Here is a 22349-nt window from a genome sequence, read left to right on the forward strand (position 1 = left end):
AAAAGGTGCACTGAACCTCAACCTGGGGCGTAACTTGAGGAGGTGCAGAGGGTGCCCAAGAGGCTTTGGGGGCCCATAAGGTCTCAGTTTCCCATATGAAATGATTAGTACTGTAAACCATACATTATAGTCAGGACCCTGGCACAGACTTTGCACTAGTGCCCATTAGCTTCAAGTTACGCCACTGACCTCATCTGTACTATAGGTTACTTGCACTGAAGATTTATGACATAGACTATCTGCATTTCTAGGCTAAGAATGTTTGGGTGTCATACATTCCAGTTTAGCCTTTATTTCAGATACTATTTCTGAAATATCTTTCTCAACATTAAAAACCATGAAGAGCTCAGGCTCTCCCGGAGGCTCCAGTGTGTCAAACTGAGACTGTAGTAATGTTACAGGCATGAAATGTCCTCTCCTTTTCTGCATTCGTTCAGAAATCATTTCCACTGAACCTTGCAAATGGATGAACAATGTTTGTAAAGAAATGTCATCCTCATTGGTTTGCCATGGATCCGGAGGAATACACGTGTTTTGTCCTGTTGTCAGGGCTCTCCTGTAGGCTCTCGTCAGTGCAGAACATGCCAGCACCACATACTGACTGCAGGTTTTCTCTCTATGACGGAAAATAAAGATGATCACTTTGTCACCAACCGTTTTTATTTCCCCAACTTCCATGATATCATATGCCTGTATACATCCTTCTTTCACAGTAGTAATAGTCAGACCCACCCTTACTGAGAATGAATGGGGCTGAGCTGTAACATCCGGCCAGTGACTACAGAACATCACCGCTAATTTGGGGCACTAAGATTTTTGTTTGAACTAATACTACTTCTTCAAATTATACTCTAATAAAGGGGTCTTAATGACATAAAACAGATTTTTGTGACGGAAAGTATGTGCTTACTTACCCATACACCATCAGCTTATAAATGACTCTGATCGGCTGCAGTGAGACATAATGGACCAGATCTATTAAACTCACTGCACCAGTTTTCTGTTTGACATTGCACTAGAAAGAATGTATTTTGGGCTTGCACATGTATTTAAGAAGTGTTTGTGCCAGTAAGTTGCAACTGCATTGCTCAGTGAGATCCATCTAGCAATTGTATGTTAAAGGTGCATCACTATTGATAAATCTGGGCCAATGTGCGGACTGCACAGTGTCTGGCCGACATTGATTACATTAGTGGCCGTGATCTGGACACAAATCTTGCATTAAGCCCAAGGCTGCATTCACACGTCCGTGTGCTCACCCGGACCGGATCCCTGGCGACCACAGGGCCGGATGGAAAAGGGAGGGGGAGTCTGCCCAAATATAGAACATGTCCCCATAAAAGGGAACCTGCACAAAGCTCTCTCCAATATGCTCTCCACACCTCACCGGGTGCCATAGACCTCAATGGGGCAGTTTCACAGATCAAGGCCCCCATTAGGGTTGTGTTAATAAGGCCTAATAAACAGGATTCTGGAGCAACACTAAGTATATAAAGGTATATAAAAATACTTTGGTAATTGGTATATTTTAGAATTGAAATATGTGTGCCCAGAGAAACTCAGAGGCCAACCCCATGTAGATAATCACTGATCACAGTGATAGACCACTGGATCTGGAACATTCTCTGTTTTATGAAACAGAAAGTGGAGACAATCAATTACCCAAAAAAGCATCAAAATGGGATTAGTTTTGGATTTGTAAGGTGAGTATGACCTTTTTTATTCTATAACAAAAAGCTTTTATTTATTCAATGTAATCAGATGGACAACAACTTTAAGCTTGGAATTTTAGCTGTCACAGGAATCTATGTAATGGCAGAGCCTATGTAATGAAACCCTGATCCTTATTACACATGCTGCCTGGTGTTGTGAAATCATTATCAATTGCTGTATAGTTTTCCCTAAGTACAGATTTCTATTTACAAGCCTAATTATATAGCTTAGTAGAATTAGCACAGATTAGGATGATAACATCCAGACGTGAAATCCTGTGTCCTACACTACAGCTGAAATGCACTTTTCTTCATGGTCACTGCTGATTGCTTTATAAAGCATTTAGACATGAGTGCTTCATTAATCTTTCATAGGACGCTCTAGTGATCAAAGCTATCAGCACAACTTGCTGTATTAAATGATAGGATTGTATAAAGGTATGTGTGCATAAAGAGCACGGATGGCCCACATTTATTAATGTGTTTGCGCCAGTTTTCTGTCTGACTGCACTGAAAAGAACGTGCGAACTTCTTGCACATGTATTTTTGAAGTGTCTGCACCAGTATTGTGTTGCGGCTGTAGTGTGTCCGTCGCACCACTAAATTCTGCACCTAAAGAGGTGTTCCAGTGCAGAGTCGGACCAGTATTACTTTTCAGACACTAGTGTGGACATCCTGCTACACGGGGACACTTCTCTGTACTGTCTACAAACTCTCACACACTTCTTTTTTATCCTGCTGCTTTTGCACATTTTTTGTAAATAAAATCTCAAGAAATATAAACAGTGGCAAAATGTAGTGTCTGGCTGAGCTCTGCTGCTGTTCTATACAGTGGATACACTGCTCTGTTGCTGTGCTATACAGGGGATACACTGCTCAGGAGAAGAGCTCAGTGCTTGCTTCTCAGTCTACGCCCCATTCAGGCTGGAGTGTTTTTACACCTAAATTGTGCCTAAATGAAAAAGTCACTAGTGATGAATCATTAGTAAGCGCAGCCAAAAATCTGGATTGATAGGATTAATGAGGAAAACATGGTTATTTTTGATGCGTGGCTAGTTTGGTGTTTAGGCGCAATTCTGACACAAAAACACTCAGACAATCTGAAAATATGGGGGGGGGGGTATAAGAGAGTAAGAGAGAGACTCATTGTGGGAGTATAAGAGGGGTCCCACAATATGAGGGGTATGTGAGGGGACCCACAATATGGGGGTATTATATGGAGCCCAATATGGGGGGGGGGGGGTGTATCAGAAGGCGCCACTAAATGGCATGTATGTAATGGAGCCCACAATATAGAGCATATGAGAGGAGGACCACAATATAAGGGAGAGATGCTTGCGCTGCATTAGTGGCAACAAAACATGAAGTTGTGTTCCCATTATGTGTTTGCATTGCGTTTTAACCCTTTAACGACCCTTGCAAGGTAGCTCCAATGGTAATTTAACCCCTTAAGGACCAGGCCCTTTTTCGTTTTTGCGTTTTTATTTTTCACTCCCCACCTTCAAAAATCTATAACTTTTTTATTTTTCCATGTACAGAGCTGTATGATGGCTTATTTTCTGCGTAACAAATTGCACTTCGTAGTGATGGTATTAAATATTCCATGCCGTGCACTGGGAAGCGGGAAAAAAATTCTAAATGCAGTGAAAATGATGAAAAAACACATTTGCGCCATTTCTTGTGGGCTTGGTTTTTACAGCTTTCACTGTGCACCCCAAATGACATGTCTATTTCATTCATTGGGTCAATACGATCACGGGGATACCAAATTTGTATAGGTTTTATAATGTTTTCATACATTTACAAAAATTAAAACCTCCTGTACAGAAAAAAAAATCTTCATTTTGCCGTGTTCTTGCGCTAATAACTTTTTCATACTTTGGTGTATGGAGCTGTGGGTGGTGTAATTTTTTGCGACTTCTGATGACGTTTTCAATGCTTCTATTTTTAGGACTGTTCGACATTTTGATCACTTTTTATAGAATTTTTTCTATTTTTCAAAATGGCAAAAAAATGCCATTTGCGACTTCGGGCGCTATTTTCCGCTACGGGGTTTAACGCAGTGAAAAACGGTTATTATATTTTGATAGATCGGGCATTTTCGGACACGGCGATACCTATTGTGTTTATGATTTTTACTGTTTATTTATATTTATATCAGTTCTAGGGAAAGGGGGGTGATTTGAATTTTTATGTTTTTTTAATATAATTTTTTTTTTTTTTACTTTTTTTTATTTATTTTTTTTACTATTTTACAGACTCCCTAGGGTACTTTAACCCTAGGTTGTCTGATTGATCCTACCATATACTGCCATACTACAGTATGGCAGTATATGGGGATTTTGCATACCATCTATTATAATGTGCAGATCGCACATTATAATAGATAGCCTCGATCATGACAGCCTGGGATCTTTGTGTGATCCCAGGCTGTCATGGCAACGGATCGCCGCTCCCCGGTGACGTCACGGGGAGTGACGATCGGAGCCAAGATGGCGGCGCCCACGCGCCGCCGGCTCTTTAATGCCGCCGGCAGCTTTGCCGGCGGCAATCAAAGGGTTAACACCCGCGATCGGTGCAAGCACCGATCGCGGGTGTTAGCGACGGGCGTTTGCTTCATTATGAAGCAAATGCCCGGTGAGTATGAAGAGGGCTCAGCCTGTGAGCCCTCTTCATACTCCCCCATGCGCAGTAAGACGTAAGGGTACGTCTTATTGCGCTATGGGGTTAAGGACCGCTGTCTGCTGCCTGGCTTGAATACTGCTGGCAGGGCTTGTTGTGGAGAGCTCAATAAAACAATCTGATTTTTTTTTCCCACTCCACAAGCAGCTCTCAAATTAAGGAGAACAGCTAAGGTGCTGGCCTGATCATTTAACATTACATGGTGCCCCAATAGATATTTGGCCATCAGACACCACCCACCTCAATCTGGAACTGTAGTAATATATGTAGAGGACATACACTTACCTCATTAATAATTTGTGCAGTGAGCACAACCAAGGATACCTATCCTGTTAAGAGAAAGAAATGTTATCATTAATACATGTAAAAATCTTATTTCAGTAACAACTTACTATGTGGTGGCTTTGATGAGAACTTGGATTCAGTTGTGGAAATGATAATGGATTATTTTAATTTCTGTGTGTTTGGTGTAGTACCAACAAAAGACTTGCGTATTTCCCAAGAATAAATCTTGGGCAACTCCGGAATTAAAGTCCTTATTGAATAAGAAGAAACTGGCTTTCATACGAGGTGATGTAGAGACACCGAAATCAGTCCAGAAGAATTTAAAGGTTAGGATAAAAGAATGTTAGGAATCATATAAGAATAGCATTGAGGGTAAGTTGAAGGGGCAGAATACCAGAGAGCTGTGGGAAGTCTTAAAGAGAATTATTTTAATCGGTTTGACAGGAACACCGGGTTTAACAGGGAGCAGAGGAATTCACCCCTGATAATTACTGCGGCGGAAGTGCAACTGAATTACAGGCAAATCAGAACTAAAAAGGCCTTGGGTCTGGATGGCATCCAGGTCAGAACATTGGGGCACATTTACTTACCCGGTCCAGTCGCGATCCAGCGGCGGGTTCTCCGACGCTGATTCGGGTTCTGCCGGGATTCACTAAGGTCCGTGCACCGATATTCACCAGGTGTCGCTGCTGCGCCGAGGTCCGCCGAAGTTCACCTGCTTTTTTCTGGTGTATGTGAGTGCTTGATCTTGCGACACAAATGGCTTTTTAAATTCTGCGTTTTTTCCGAATCCTTCGGGTTGTCCGGTGGCCACGCCCCCCGATTTCTGTCGCGCGAAAGTCGGCACGATTGCGCCAAAAAGCGATCGCGTGCGCCACAATCCCGTGAAATACAGCGCAAAGCGGAAATATTCGGGAAAAACCCGACGGATTCGTGGCTGCAGACCCTTAGTAAATGTGCCCCATTGATTGTGTTCTGCTGAACTCTCATCTGTATTTGCCAGTCCTTTTTAATGTCAGCTTATGCCAGCAGAAAGTACCAAAAATTTGGAAAAGCTCCATAACATTGTTCCCTTGGCAAAAAGTCGAGGTAATTTAATCAATGATTTCCACCCGATCTCAATGACTTCTTTGGTCATGAAGTCTTTTGAGTGATCTGTATTGCATTTTCTGGGTAGCCAACCACACATCTCAAATCAAAGAGAACTTGATCCAGACTAACTCTAGCAGCATGAGTATGAACCAGAAGATCTGCATTGCTCAGCGAGATCCATCCCAAGCCTGGCGAGCTTAGGGGGCTTCCAATTTAACAATATCACCTTCCTACTATAGAACATTAGTCAATGAAAAATAGCCCAGAGGACACACCACAGGGAAGCAAACAACAAGGAGGCCCACACAGTGATTAATGAATGAATGAATGTCCATCCAATAATCTTGAATGGATGGGCTTTCCAAAACCATGTGGAAAAAAGTACCTGTACCCTCCCTAAATCTAGTGCGCAGACTTCCCTCAGATTTGTGCAATGTATGCGTAATTTTCTCAAAGTGATAGTCCTCTAGGTCACGGATATCTCTTTGCCATATATAAAAGCTTCTCTAAGAGGGTGAGGGCTGGGTATCCATCAAATTGTTTATTTAAGGTAGATGTAGGTTTTACAAAGGACTGTGCTCAAATGGTTTCAAAGGACTGTGCTCAATTTTCAGGTCCTCAAAACTGCCCCCCATATCTAAAGTGCCTCAACTGCAGATATCTAAAGAAGCCAGTGGGTGATACATTGAACTTTTGACTAACTCTTGTAAATATCTTAAGACTCCCATTCTGGTACGATTAAATAAGGTATTGAACCCCAGAACTCAAAAACTGTTAAGGAGTACAGCTCAAGAAAGAGAGGGTTATGCCACAGTGGGTAATGGGAGACCACACCCAAAAAAATCATCCCCTCAACAGTCTACCACTCAGTTCCATATCATTACAGTCAACACAATGTTAGATGTATATCATAACCCACAAGTCTTCACCTTTAGCAAATTTGTCAAAGTTTCATAATAACCCATAAGTGCCGCCTCAACGACTACTGCTGAGTTATAAGAGTCCACTTATATCCACCACACTGCTCAAGTAAAATGCACTGCATGGTAATATTTCGGAATGAGATGTAAAGCCAATCTTCCTCTGTCCGTCGGGGCCCTCAGAGTGTCTCTTGCAATTCACAAAGAATTATTCCCCTATAGAAACGATGGAGCAGCATGATACAGATATTGCAGCTTGGGTAAGAGAACATTCTTAAAAATACCTGTACCTACTAAGGACAGAGGCATTTTTTCCCATGCTTTAAAGGGAACCTGTCACCACGTTTGCACATATTCAGCCAGTGACAGGCTCCTATATAGCCCTAATAACTGACTGACACCCTTCTTTCAGCTAAAAATTGTTTTGCTTACATCTACATAAATCACCTTTTATGTTATATTACCTGGCATCAGAGGGGGGCGTGTCCTGCTCGGCCGGCCACATCAATATGCTCCTCTGCATGCCTTATGTCTCCTTACTGGTCACAGTTCATGTCATGTGACCAGAGGGACATCATCTCAGGTACTTTCGACTCTTAATGATAGCAAACTGTACCCCATGCATGTATCTGACCACATGAAATCACAGAAGCCTCCATGGACTTCTACTCCTCTTCATCCTCCATGGAGGCTGCTGTGATTTCATATATGGGGCACAGTTTGCTATTATTAGAAGTCTGAGAGACCTGCGATGATGTCACTGGTCACATGTCCTGAATGTAATACAAGGCACCATGTAAAAAGAATGACATAATATTTCCCATCTGTACATGGAGCTTTATATTTCTGTAGTTGAATATTAGCAGAGGGTCCCTTAGTACAAGAAGGCGGAGCAGTGATTTGAGACACAGAGCTGTCAGTCAGAATAATGGGGTGTGGCTCACTGTTATCTCTGACTCTTCTCCTCTCTCAGGCTGTCAGAGATGAGTCAGAAAATCTAATTTGCATATCAGAAAAATGGCTGTAATTAAGGTACAGGGCCCCACTGGCAACTAATTTTAGGTCATATAGGGAGGACTTGTAACCCTTTATCAGCAGGCATTGTTAGTCGGGGGGGGGGGGGGGGGGGGGGTCAAAATCTGGTGACAGATCCTCTTTAAGCTTAAAAAGCAGAGATATCTTTAGCAATTCCTTTCCACATTTAATGAAACATAAATGTTGAGTTGGATTTTTATGGGTAGGTCCAGGGAAGTAGCTGTTTACCAACAGCTATCTTACATATTTGTTCAGTTAAACTTATATCTTTTCGTGTAAATGTGGCCTTAAAAAGGAATAACAATCTTTAAGAAGAACCATATTTATGAATGTTAAACCCCTTGTACCCTCTGCACATTTATGGAACTATTGCCTTCACAGTATGAGTGACAAGACTGGAAGAATTTCCTCACAGGAATTGATTTTGGGCCAACACTCTGCTGAAATAGATTCCCTTCTAACTATATTTCTTTGGAGGAAAGCAGAACATGTCACAAATGATAAAGATGAGTGATAGGTTTGCCAGCTCAATCTAATATGCACTGGGACCCCCGGAGGAGATGTCACTATCAGTCAGCATTTATCTGTGCCCAGCTATCACCTTAGAAAACAGTTTAGTCAAGACATAATCCAAGGCTGACAAGCAGGGCAGTTGCTGGCAGACTGCAGTAAGCAGAGGAATCTGGCACTGTCTCCTCACACAAGTAAGATACAACACCCAATAACTTGAAAAATGAACATCTACATGTTTTTGGCAGTTTTCATATGTCCCACTGCCCTAAATATAGTGAGATGCACACCTAGACACTCTACTACCTCATCAGTGTCAGGATCAGAGGTAACGGATCCTATGTACCACCGCAGACAATGACGTAAGCCGACACCTGGGACCAGAGTCTAAGTGGTACCCGGTTTTCACCAGAGCCCGTCATAGCACAGATCATGGGTGTTCGCAGAGGGTGCGATACCTGCCGTGTATGACGAGTGCTCAGTCTTCCTGTGGATACATCCTTAATTATTAAATGTTAATCACTTTGCTGCTTTTGTGAGCCACTACCTATGTTTCTAGCCTTTAACTGACACGCGCTGTACATGTACATCCTGTGTGGAGAGGGCTTAGGACAGGGGTGTCAAAATAATTTTCACTGAGGGCCACATCAGCCTTATAATTGCCTTAAAAAGGGACGAATTTCATTTTAATACTGTAAAGTGTAGATACTTCTCAACAGTTTGGTGAGCGGTTTAGTAGTTACATTAATACAGCAATACCATCACAATGAGCCCTTAGAGAACAACCAGAAAGCTGAGCATATTGTTAAAAAAATCAGAGAAATCATCAAAATACAAGCACAGCAATTTAATTATATTAAAATTAAGGTTTTAGACTTACCATTTCTCACAGGGGTATCCCAGGTAGCCATCTCTCACAGGGGTATTCCAGGCAGCCATCTCTCACAAAGATAGCCTAGCAGCCATTTCTCACAGGGGTATCCCAGGTAGCCATTTCTCACAAAGATAGCCTGGCAGCCATTTCTCACAGTGGTATCCCCGGTAGCCATCTCTCACAGGGTTAGCAATCTCTCACAGGGGTAGCCATCTCTTAAGGGATATCCCAGTAGCCATCTCTTAAGGGGTAGCCCAGTAGCCATTTCTCACAGGGGTAGCCCAGTAACTATCTCTCACAGGGGTAGCCCACGTAGCCATTTCTCACAGGGGTAGCCCAGTAGCCATCTCTCACATGGGTATCCCAAGTATCCATCTCTCACAGGATAGCCCAGTGGCCATCTCTCACAGGGGTATCCCAAGTAGCCATCTCTCACAGGGGTATCCCAAGTAGCCATCTCTCACAGGGATAGCCCAGGTAGCCATCTCTCACAGGGGTAGCCCAGTAGCCATCTCTCACAGGGGTAGCACAGGTAGCTATCACTCACAAGGGTAGCCATCTCTCACAGGGGTAGCCCTGTAGCCATCTATCACAGGGGTAGCACAGGTAGCCATCACTCACAAGGGTAGCCATCTCTCACAGGGGTAACCCATTTCTCACAGGGGTAGCTATTGGGGTGTGGCTATTGCCTTTATATGACATTGGGGTGTGGCTACTGTCTGTATATTGAACAGACACTAGCCACACCAACCTTGTAATAGAGAGGCAGTAGCCACACCCTTATGTACAGACAGTAGCCACAGTGATGAGGCAGGTATATCCTTCAGAACTAGTTGCCTCCTCACCACCCAGGAGTTTGCAGAGTGCACACCCTGTACAGGTCCGATGTTTAGCCATGTAGGTAAACCTGTTCAAATTGCATTTATATAAACACAGTTTACATTACAGTGATGTTGACCTAAAATTGAATTCACATTGCTTGTACGTAAACATGCTTTAAATGTTGTTCACATGACCAAAGGGAAGTTCCTGGAGAGGTGGAGATGGAAAGGGGTGAGCACTCAACGTGTTAAGTGCTCTTCAACGTGCAAGGTTGGCTCTTCAATCAAACAAAGCAAGCAGAAGGAAAGCACTGTACAGAATATCTTTATTTCAGAGGCTCTTTTTACTTGATTTGATTTTTTTTCTTTCTTGGTTTGCGATCTCCTGGCTAATCTTCGTATAGACTACATTTAAAACACTACTAACTACAGTACTAAACAAGTGTTTCTCATATGCCGGTACACTCAAAGCTACAGTTCCCAGGGTAGTAGAATCTTGTCCATTAATGATAATTACCCAAGAATTACCAAGAAGCCTAAAGATATGTATAGGATATAGATTTGAAGCCAATATTGACAGGGCTCTCCTAATCATGGCCGACTTCTAATGTATGTGACCTTTGGACAGCAGAATCACAGAGATGCCTTTGTTTAGCCCATTCTGAAACTTGGCAAGTAGAGTACAAATATCCCTAGATTTGTTGGAGCCAGCCCTTCTCCTGATGCAAATCACTTACACTTTGGAAAAAGGTTTTTTAAGTACTGCATGTGCTTCTCCTACAGCCAGGGAGTTAACTACAACCATAGCATCCATAGCAGCTGCCAAGGGACCCAGAGGGTCAAGGGGCACAGCAGGACAGGTGCCAGCAGTTAGCAAACAACTCTTATAACCATTGATGTGTGCACAATAACTGGCAGGCCAGTTATCCTTCTTGCTGGCTTCCAGTCTGCAGACAGCGCAATGTGGTGAGGTCATCTCCTCGCACTGCTTGCCTGTCTAATTGTGCAAGAGCCTGGGCAGTAGAGAAGCAGACAGAGGGTGCTGGAGCCAAACAGTTAAATTATTTGTGCTTTTTTATGACTGCCCACTGAAAATTTGATATGGCAGTACATTACCTGATTAAAGGGTACTGCATCACATGAATTCTGGGGTATAACATTTATTAGGGGTAACCTTTATATAATTTATTAGTGATGTGGAGGGTGTAATATAATTATTAAGGGGGCCCAGTATATCATTTATTGCAAGAGCGGAGGCTGATTACATTAAAAATGTCTGTCAGGAGGGACTTAATTATATTATTTAAAGTGAACTTTTTCCCCCAAAGCACATTTCAACTTCATTGCAGGCCTGCCTTAAAAGGGGCAGCTAACATTGTTTCAGTGATTGCTCCAGTAACACAGGTGTGGGTGTTGATGAGGACAGGCCTGGAGATCAATCTGTCATGATAAAGAAAGAATCACACCACTGGACACTTTAAAAGGAGGCTGGTGCTTGGCATCATTGTTTCTCTTCTGCTATCCATGGTTATCTCTAAAGAAACATCATTACACTGCACCAAACTTGTCTAACAGTTAAGAGTATCGCAGCTAGAAAGATTGCATCTCAGTCAACAATGTATCGCATCATCAAGGAATTCAAGGAGAGATGTTCCATTGTTGCCAAAAAGGCTCGAGGGCGCCCAAGAAGGACCAGCAAGCACCAGGACCGTCTCTTAAAAGTGTTTCAGCTTTGAAATTGGGCTATCAGCAGCGCAGAGCTTGCTCAGGAATGGCAGCAGGCAGGTGTGAGTGCATCTGCAGAGTGCATCTGGAGAATTGCAGAGGACCTGAAGAAGGGTCAACACTGCAAATATTGACTTGCTGTATTAACTCATTCTGTCAATAAAAGCTTTTGTTACTCATAATATGATTGCACTTGTATTTCTGTATGTGATAAAAACATCTGACAAACACACATAAAAGCCAGAGGGCAACAGATCATATAATATTTGTGTCATTCTCAAAACCTATGGCCATGACTGTAAAAAATAATATCAGACCATTGATACTACAGTCTATGCAGGAATCACCCAGGAAGAGTATATGACCTACTAAGCACTGACAAATTTCATCCCTGTACTTTGTAGAGCTGAATTTGTATATTTGTAAAGGAATGGAGCCAGGTAACCCTTTCTTCTGATCTGAACACCTAGGACTAGAATGGCAATACTGTAGTGTAATTTAATTTTTCTGCAAGCTGTGTCAATAGCTCACATTGCATGTTGTTGTAATTCTTGGTTCAACAAAGACTATTTGAGAATTATTAATCCAGTCAAACTATGAGGTGTACAATTCCAGGTAAGATGCTGTTCCAAATGAGAGATAATCCTACCTTAGATGAGTAGTGTTTTTGTTACGCCACAAATCAGCAGCATAACATAGCAGAAGTAGAAGATGGGTCTTAGTGCATGGGGATGGTTTAGGATTAGGGTTGCAATCACCTCAAATATATGTATACCGCATAAAGGTGTATATTACTATGTTGTTGTATCTTGTTGCTATGGTAATGAGAGCGATCCTCTTTAGTAGTTTACAGATTCAGCCCTTACTTAGTTCAATGTGTATGTGTTCATTTTTCCCTTTAAGCTGTTGTCACAGGTCATTTGATGTTCATTTTCTTTGCCTCAGTGCACACTGCATTGAGGGCTTGGTTGCCCTTTTCCAAGATGGCTTCTAGGCAGCCTCTGGGTACCACTGCACACGTGCAGGTTGGATCCACAGCCGCTGAGATTGTATCAGCTGTGGACCTGAGGCTTCCACCATGAGAGTCCTCTCCAGGGCCTTTTGGGTAATTTTAACCCCTTCTTTGCACACTAGTCTTCGCACTTGTACACTTTATGATTACACTTTGTACAGCGCACAATTATATTGTTATATATATGTACAGGCGGTCCCCTACTTAAGGACACCCGACTTACAGACAACCCATAGTTACAGACGGACCCCTCTGCCCACTGTGACCTCTGGTGAAGCTCTCTGGATGCTTTACTATAGTCCCAGACTGCAATGATCAGCTGTAAGATATCTGTAATGAAGCTTTATTGATAATTCTTGGTCCAATTACACCAAAAATTTTGAAACTCCAATTGTCACTGGGGCAAAAGAAAAAAAATTGCCTAGAACTTCCATTATAAAATATAAAGTTTCGACTTACATACAAATTCAACTTAAGAACAAACCTCCAGACCCTATCTTGTATGTAACCCGGGGACTGCCTGTATTTGAAATCGATGCACTTTACCGTTGAATGTATTTTTATAAGTTTGTACAATGATGAATTAAACAATAGTGCACAAGCACTTTAAGACACGCCTCTTTATGCTAATCACTTACTATGTTTTGCTATATATATCCAATGTGGGTCACCTGTTTGTTGCCGGATAAAGGTGTTACACACTGAAATGACGCCACTTGTTCAAGTTCAACTTTTATTTTGAAATTTGAACCCCGGAGTGCTGCCCGCTTTCTACTTTATTTATTTACAAGAGGATCAGGCCAGAACCTTTAGGGGCGCTGCACCCCTCCTTATTAGGAGTCTAAGATTGTGCTGACTTGGACATATATATATATATATATATATATATATACAGTAATGTGCCGAATTGTCACATGCCATACAAAAATATGATAAAACACTGAAAAGACAGCAGAGTGAGACAATCTGATGTATAATAGAACAGTCTTACCCTCTGTTGTATCTGGTAGTCAAGGTCCTGGCTGGTATCTAAATGGGCAACTGCATAGACAAACACACACTAGAAATCCCTAGGGCTTGCTCTTGTAACCCACTTTAATTGACTCCCCCACCCCCTTACAATGGCAGTACCAAGGTATATACTTTCCCTTGCAAGATTACCCTAGTAATCCCTAACAGAGTGCATATAAAGCCACATCCACAAAACCTATGCATGTGCTGATAAAGAAAAGATAGGTGCACAGTACTATCGTAAAGGGTAACAATGGAAACAATTATGTAGATATAGAGAAAATGGTAGGTGATTTTAATTAAAATAATGCCCATGAATACATTTTAAAATATGCCTATGCCTCTCCCTGCCTCTGCACCTTAGACAAATCCTCACTTTGCTGTACAGGTTAAGGTCAAAACTATGGAACAAGTGTACATATAATTGTTGTAGGAGACGTGGCAATGTTCTCTACCTCCGGTAATTATTGTTCCATTACACACACTGCTTGTATTTCCAGAAACACTACATCTGACCCTTCTCTATGAGCTGCTCCACAGCAGAGGAAACATTTATACAGTAGTCTCTTCTGTTTTCTATCACCCTAGGACACTGTTTCATATTTTAAATAATGACACAATAAAAAGAATATGTTAAATAGGAAAAATCCTTGCTATGAAATGAATTATTCTAAAAATCTTCAGACCTATGTCACAATCCCTAAGGCCCTCACCAGCTTTAGACTCTTCTGACAAGTGATATGGATGTGTTTAAACACTGTGGCCCAAACTAAACACTGATTAAATACTGTGAACAAAGGGAGCTAGCCATAATCCTTTTACTACAAATCTGTAGACCTCATAATAATATTTCTACTTCATTCTGTGCACTATATTACAACATTGAAATCAGTTGCTTTTTATTTAGATGTCTACAGAATTGCTACTTCATGAACCTTCGGAAATAATTTTTTTTGCATCTGTAAGTCATTTTCATCCATGTAAGGCCAAGTTCACACCTACGTTTGGACCTTCGTTATTATCTTCTGTCCCTTTAACATTAATAAAGGAAGTCTAACAGATCCATTAACCAGTCTATTAATTTCAAGGACTTTCAATGGCTTCCATTACTTGAGGTGGAAAAATAACTCTGCAGTTCCCATCCAATGTTCTGCTCACATAATAGAAGCACTAAAACAAGCAATGCTTATTCCTGGATTGTGTGTATGTATATTTGTGATTTTTTTTCTCCTTCCCTTTGCCTTCCATCCTTCTTGTCCTTGTGCCATCTATCTGTACTTTATCAGTGTGCCTAGTGGTTCTATTACTGGTGCTGTATTCACATGATATGACTAATATTGTTTTGCAAATCTTTAATAAAATTAAGATTTACCCATAACACCAGTAATGCTTATAAAGAAACCGGAAAAAGGAAAAACTTGTTTCCCCAGCAGCAGGGCTGGCTCCCACTCATGTGGGTGCATTAAAATTTGAGAAACTAACTAAAATATTCCCTATTTATTATATACAGCCCCCTCATAGTTTAACTATATACAGCTCATTCATGGTTCTAATATATACAGCCCCCATGGATTCATTATATACAGACCCCCCCTCACTAGGCACTGCCAGGCTGCTGGGGACTGAGATTCGGCCCCAGCACTTGCCCGGGTATGCTTGGTGCTGGCACTGGCCCTTTTCAGCAGCCATCTGAAATACATTAGCACATCTCTACTAGTAATTTTCAATATGCTCTTCTGTGATGAAGAAAGAATGTCTGAAAACAAACACTGATGGTAAATGGTAGCCCAAAATTAGAATATACATTAATTCAGAGAGGCGTCCAAAAAAGATAATCAGCGTTACTTTGTCTGTTATAATAATGAAAGCATGACCATTCCCTTGTTTTATAGGTAACTGAGTGAATTTTCACATAAAAGAAGATATTTTAGAAGGAATATTTCATACCCAACCGTTGTGCCAGGAGTGGCGTTAAAGGGCAGCAAACTGGCCATCTGCCCAGGGCCCCCTGCATGTGGATTTTTGTGGGCAGAGGGTATATTGCTTCTTTAATACCCCTTGGCTGAATGCCCAGGGGAAGATGCTTATCATTTATCTCCTGTCTATATATCTATATAGCTTTGTGTCTATCCATTTATCTATATAAATATAGAGTATATAAGCATATACTATCTACCTATCTATTATCTATCATATCTATCGCCGATCTAGCTAGCTATCTCTATCTATCTATTCATCAATCTTCTATTTCTCTTTTACTGTATCCATCTCTCATATCTATCTTCTATATCTATATATCTATAATCTAATATATAAATCTGAGTGTGTACGTATGTCCGCTAAAGGAATCTGTACTGTTGTGTTTACATCACTAAATTTTGCACAATGTTATTGCTCGTGACTCAGGGTACATCATAGACCAGGTTTTAAGCTGAAATTTTAACCCCACTCTTTCCAAAATCCACCATATACAGGAGCCATTGTCTGCTGCTGCTGTGGCAGTTGAGCCGTGATTAGCTGCTGTTCTGCCACAGGTCATTAATATGAGCTCTGAGCTGTGATTGGTTACTATATGCACTGAGTATAAGACGCTTACGTATGAAGTAAGATGGATAGGGATATAGAGATAGGGGGAGATTTATCAGAAATTTCTGAGTTAAAACTGTTAGAGTTGACCATGGAAACCAATCAGAGATCAGCTGTAATTTATAAACAGCTGTGCAAAAATGAGCCCTGATTTGTTTCCATGGGCAACTAGAGCAGTTCTGCTCTCAGACACTTCTGATAAATCTGCCCATAGACAAAGTGACAGTCACTGGAATGAGAGTGCCAGTGACAGACAGTCGCTGGAATAAGAATGCCAGTGACAGACAGTCCCTGGCATGAGAGTGCCAGCGACAGACGGTCCCTGGAATGAGACTGCCAGCGACAGACAGTGCCTGAAATGAGACTGCCAACGACAGACACAGTCAGAAAAGTTTTAAAAAAGAGACGGTCAGTGACAGAGATGGTCAGAGACAGTCTATAGATACATATAAAATATTTTTTGTGGCCGCATTCTATTTTGTTGTAGCTAAGAGTAGTTATTTACTATCACGGGCAACGCCGGGAGCTACAGCTAGTTTACTTTATATTTTTGCAATCTGTTATCTATTTATCAATCTATCGTCATCCATATTTATCTTCTATCATCAAGCTACCTATCATCTGCTATAAAATTCTCATATTTCAGATTGCCTTACCATACTACTGTATGTAATCTACAACGTGTTATTATAGTGCAGGACTAAAGGGAGCATCTTACTGACTTTGACTGTTCACAAAACAGTTTTAGTTTGCCCTGGGCAGTGCTGCTACAAAACAAACAGTTATTTTTTTTCAATACCTGGTCATTTAGTGGTATCCCTTGAGACATCTTCTCTTTGTTTTTCACAGGGTGATAATCATCGGCATCATAGAATTTACATCTTAACTGTAATAAAACAAATGAAATGGGATAAAAATAATCCACTTAATTACACGACTGAGCGTTTCACTGGCGATTTGCATCTTTTTAACACGCCATTTGTACATTTTTAACAAACATTTTGCATCTGTGTGGCATCTTTTTTTTATGTTCATGAAAAAAAAAACAAGTGTGTGTTTTAAATTATTATTTTAGGCCCCCAAAGTCATTTTTTCATCATATGTAAGTGAAGCATGGTGTAAGCTGCTGTTCTGTACATGGAACCCTATGGAACAACCTGGGCAGTTAAAGGGGTTGCTGTCACAGAGCCTGACTGTCCAACAAATTAATCTACCACCAGAATCACTGATGGTTGACCAAGTTTGCGTACATGTGCATCTCTTCTTCAGTTTTCTGGAACAGTTTTTCTAGTATGCTTTCAATCCCTTTGTTTTCAACTTTGTGAAAAATTGCTTTTTAAAATATGCTAATGAGCCCATGGGGCTCGTCTGTTCGCCTCGTCCTGTCCCTACTCCAGAAAGAGAGCCTATAATGTAATCCGGCTTTCTGCAAATCCCGTGCATTAGTGTTTTAACAGACAAGCATGGAGGAGTGAATAATTAAAATCACTGTGGTGTCGAAAGAGGCTCAGATGACGCAAGCCTGCACCCCTCAGACTCATTAGCATATTTTAAAAAGTTGTTTTCTTAAGAAAACGAAAGAATTCAAGCATATGAGAAAAAATATTTTCCAGATAACTGAAGCAGAGACGCACATGTAAATGAACGTAGTCTGCTATCAGGGATTTTCTGATGCATGAAACAGAAAGGTTATGGGGTCACTGCTATATCATTGATGTAACAATATGATTGGATGAGACATCTGAGGTCTGAGCAGTAGTCTTTCTTAACTTTCTGAGACAATGACAAAACCTTTTTCATAAATACAGATACAGATTGGGTACCATCCTCTCCCCAGAAATATGTTTGTTGGCACATGATTGGATACTGAATGTATTTGTGCATGTTTATTGTGCCTTCTATGGCGCAGGAACAATTTACAAAACAGTCAGTTTGCTCTCAAAGTAAAGAGTAAACAAACAACTATTAAAAAGTAAATAGTTGGACTTAACTTAAGGGGGCCTGTGTCCCGGATGTTTTGTCCTGTGCCCTGGATCTGAGGGATCTGCTGTTCTGGGTCCTTTCCGGATACAGATAGAGGTGATTACTGCAGTGGAGAACGAAGCCATCAGCTTAGTCCTTCACTACAAAATCAGGAGACACAGTGATGTCATTAAACCGCATCTCCTACTGACTACAATGCTGGGAGCCAGAGGCGTGGTGAGATGATATCACCGAGTCTTGTCCCGCACACTGAGGAAAGGAGGAGAAAAGCAGGAAAGGAAGGCAGGTGAGTATTAGGGGTTTTTTAATTCACAGTATAGGAAGTTGCTAGGGAGGACCTCAACTTGATCAGGGGCTGAGGGACATCAATTGACTGGGAGCATCATTTGCTGGAGGACTATGGGGACATCAATTTAATTTCTGTGGGTGTATGGGCCATTGCTCTGGCAGGGGGGGGGGGGGGGCTGGGGTTGATATATTAATTTCTGGGGGCAGGGCTGTATATGACATCCATTTCTGGGGGTGATCCATTGACGGGGAGCTAATGGGAGCATTCATTTCTGGGGGCCCTGGACATTAACTGCTGGGGGTCTATGGGCCACATCCATCATTGCTGAGGGTCTGGGAGCATCTTTTGTCAAGGGGGTCTCTGGGGGACAGGAATTTCTGGGAGCTTTGGGGTACATCAGTTTCTTTGTGGATTGTGGAGGATATTTATTGCAGTGGGTATTATCGGGACATTATATACTGGAGAGGGTATGTCCGGGGGAACATTAATTACAGTACTGGGGTCTGTGAGGACATCACTCATTGGTGAGACTTATTTCATGTGGGAGAATTATTAAGTGGGTGGAGGCACTATTTAGTGTGGGTATTTTCAGGTGGTTCCTTTCACTACACATAATTAGAAAGGCCCCACAATGTGGCATCTTTGCAGGGTCAGCTCCAGGTTTCAGTACGCCCCTGGGCGACACAGCCTCAGTGGGTGCCTTTGCAGTCTACTCACATGGCGGCATTAAAAATTCAGTAACTAAAACAGTCTCTAAAATATTCCATGGTTTATCATACCAATCAGTCCCCTCATGGTTTTTCTATATAAAGCCCCCTTCACCCCATGTAGACTCCTTATGTACAGCCTCATGTTGGCCCCCCCCCCCCAACAGCCCAGCGGCCCGGAACATTCCCAGGTATGGCCAGTGCTGGCACCGCCCTTCATGTATGGTCACATTGCAGGGGCATTAGCAGAGGCCACATGTGTTAAGTGCATTATTGCATGCTAAGCCATGTTTTGGGAACATTATTAGGTGGGTGGCACAATAAGGGGGTTGTAATGTAAAGTGTGAAGCCCATATATTGTGAATGCGCAGTAATTGTGGGGGAATGAGTAGAATATATATGTTGGTTATTCTTCTGAGGGGATTTGGGGGTGGGGGAGGGGCATAATCAGGACAGTATAGAGTAGTCTTATTACAGTATTTGGAGGAAGGGTGTTAGGGGTAACAGCAGGGAAACACTGTTAGGGGACCAAGATATATGAACAATAAGATGTATGTGTGGTAATCTCCACAGGAAGTATACGTGGCTGGAGAGGAGACATGGTGATGACGAGCCTAATGGAGAAGATACAGAACAACTATAGTCTAGAGGACACATCGCCTGCAGGCGATGGATGGAATGGGTAGGGATTTCTACTGTATTTTCAGTTGGTTTTGGTGGAAGCTCATTTGAGGGGGTTATGTACAGGAATGGGGGCCCGTGCCTTGGATCTTTTATAACCCCAGCATTGCCCTGACTTATGGTATATTTTTCCTTTTCATTAGAATAGACGTACCTGATCTGCCAGAAGAGATCCTACTGCTGTTCTGCGTAAAGACACAAAAAAGAGAATGAAACATTCAGTACTTATCACTATATATATTGAGTTTTACATCAGTAGAATAGTTGACTATGATCCTGCAGAATGTGAATTATGCCATACTGTAGAAATCCTTGCTTTACTGAGTGTATGGCATGTCTTGGTATTTCTATACTGAACAAAGACATGAAAAAGTGGTTAGACACACTTTTCCTCAGCAATAATTCTGTAGAGGTTTCTCTAAAAAATAAATCCAGGGTGGACATTTACAGCTAAACACAGGCTCTAGTGTTCTGTCTTCAGGCCTCAGTTTGAGCCTCTACCACACACATAGAGCTGTCTCCTCCCAGAATACACATGGGAGCAGCCTTTGTCCTCCTTCTGCTGTCAACAGAACAAAGCAGGATTTGCAATGTCAGATCTCTGCGTAACCTCTTAAATGCCAGTGTAATGCTATGCACAGCTGAACAGAAAATATACCTACTTTCCAGATCCGCTCACTCCCATAACTACGATTATCATAATGCTCTCAGCTGCCACCAGCAAGATACTGGGCTTTGTAGGCCACACACAGCACTGCAAGACGACAGGGAAGTGAATTACCAGTTCTCAAATGATCATTGCTTAGTCATTCCCCTCCTGTGCTGCTATTTGTTCTCATTGAGTAATCATTATCTTCATTATTAAAGCATTAAAGAAGAATGAAATTCACCAAACACAAAATATTGCATAAAATGAAAGTTATTAACCAAAGAATCATTCAATTTTACCAGATTGAAATGATTTATAAACATGAAACTACAGAAACATACCAATATCTTGCTAAATTTTCAGAAAGGTACAAATAAAGTGACTTTGAACCGAGTATTCTTGGTTTGAAGAAATATCCTACCATGAAGTCAAGCAAATTTCACTGTGGTTCCCTCTAGCAAACCACTAGTATAAACGGAAATGCTAAAGCTACTCCTCATTTTCTTGTAATGTGTTCGTATTTGTAGGGAACAAGATGTTCAGTATTAAAAGTTCTGCACCTCTTTCTTGATATGTGAAGGGAAGTCTCCTGTCTTTTACCTCATCAGTCAGACATTCCTGTCTATAAAATGTCTGCAGATAGAGAGGGTCATGTCATCTCTATTTGTCAATGAACAATTGTCCTGCCAGGACCTTTATCTTCTATTCATGAATACTATCATAAGGTCCTGCCGGGTGATTGTTTATAGACAGAGATCACATGACCCATCATCTGCAGCCATATTATGTTTTGTGTGTGTGACATTCAATTCTAGCTGAACTGCTTGGTGGAGAACTAGCTGTTGGGACTCCCTCCCTACCTCATTAGCCATCTATTTATCCCTTTCACAATTGCCCAACATAAAAATACATTGGTCTGTGGTGAAATGCATTGCAGTATGTTGTATAAGTGATTGGTCCTCTTAGGGTTAATGTAACCTAAAAAAATCAAAACACATATAAATATAAATAAAATAATAAACATGTTAGATAAAAGTTGAGGTTTTTGTTATATACCTATTAATAGTTTAAAACGTGTTATGAAATCAAAAGACTAATATCCCTTAACAGGATTTTTTTAAACTGGGTAAATCCCAAGATTTGTCATACAAAAAGAAACATGATTTGGCCACCTAGATTGTTAGAAGTTGTACAGGCTTAGGTAGAGCCCAGGAAGTAGTTAGCCTGTTATCCAGGTTGACATGGTTACCTTACATATGCCTCGGTCTGTGGGAAGGCAGCCAACCTATCCTGCCAGAAAATAATAGTTTAGTTATTCTTGTCTGAAGACAGAATTACTGTACATTTCAAAGAAGAGAAAGTATAACCTGACAGGCCAACAGGTTAAATTAAAGGCTAAACATAGCATGCTGAAAAAAAAAAAAAAAAAAAAATCAATCATTTTTATATTATACATTTCAGCCTTTATGTCTAACAACGCCTGTGCCCTGAGCATTCCATGATTGGAGTCATCACGAAGGAGGCGGATGCTGCAATGGAAAGGTAAGTATTATCTCTTTTTTACCTATGAACACTTTTCATAATTTGGCTACTGTGGGTACCATGAATGTATGGCTCTATGAGGGCTCTGTTAATATATTCGCTACTATGGGGGCACTATGGCTTTTTTTGTTACATTAGGGGCCGTGGGACTATCTTGGCTACAGTGGGATCCCCTTCACTTTAAGGCTTCCGGGGGGGAGAGGGGGGCTATGTATTTTTGGCTATAGTGGGGA

General features: G+C 41.4%; 1 protein-coding gene across 1 annotated transcript; it reads right to left on the reverse strand.

The window, feature by feature from the left end:
- Window positions 1-59: 59 nt before the first annotated feature.
- IDNK (IDNK gluconokinase) lies at window positions 60-20716 on the reverse strand. The gene is made up of 5 exons (XM_072150885.1): window positions 20588-20716; window positions 20080-20110; window positions 17065-17151; window positions 4680-4723; window positions 60-616 (listed from the first exon to the last, which is right to left on the reverse strand). Exons 1-5 carry the CDS (start codon window positions 20623-20625, stop codon window positions 253-255), a joined length of 564 nt encoding a protein of 187 aa, XP_072006986.1. The 5' UTR covers window positions 20626-20716; the 3' UTR covers window positions 60-252.
- Between the last annotated feature and the right edge of the window lie 1633 nt (window positions 20717-22349).

This window comes from Engystomops pustulosus, chromosome 1, assembly GCF_040894005.1.
Source record: "Engystomops pustulosus chromosome 1, aEngPut4.maternal, whole genome shotgun sequence".
Taxonomy (NCBI): Eukaryota; Metazoa; Chordata; class Amphibia; order Anura; family Leptodactylidae; genus Engystomops; species Engystomops pustulosus.

Coding starts and splice junctions, on each gene's coding strand:
- IDNK (XM_072150885.1), bottom strand. CDS start 20,625: ATGATAATCGTAGTTATGGGAGTGAGCGGATCTGGAAA. Junction 20,111..20,587: donor GGAGTGAGCGGATCTGGAAA/GTAGGTATATTT, acceptor GTCTTTACGCAG/AACAGCAGTAGGATCTCTTC. Junction 617..4,679: donor CTGCACAAATTATTAATGAG/GTAAGTGTATGT, acceptor TTTCCGTCATAG/AGAGAAAACCTGCAGTCAGT.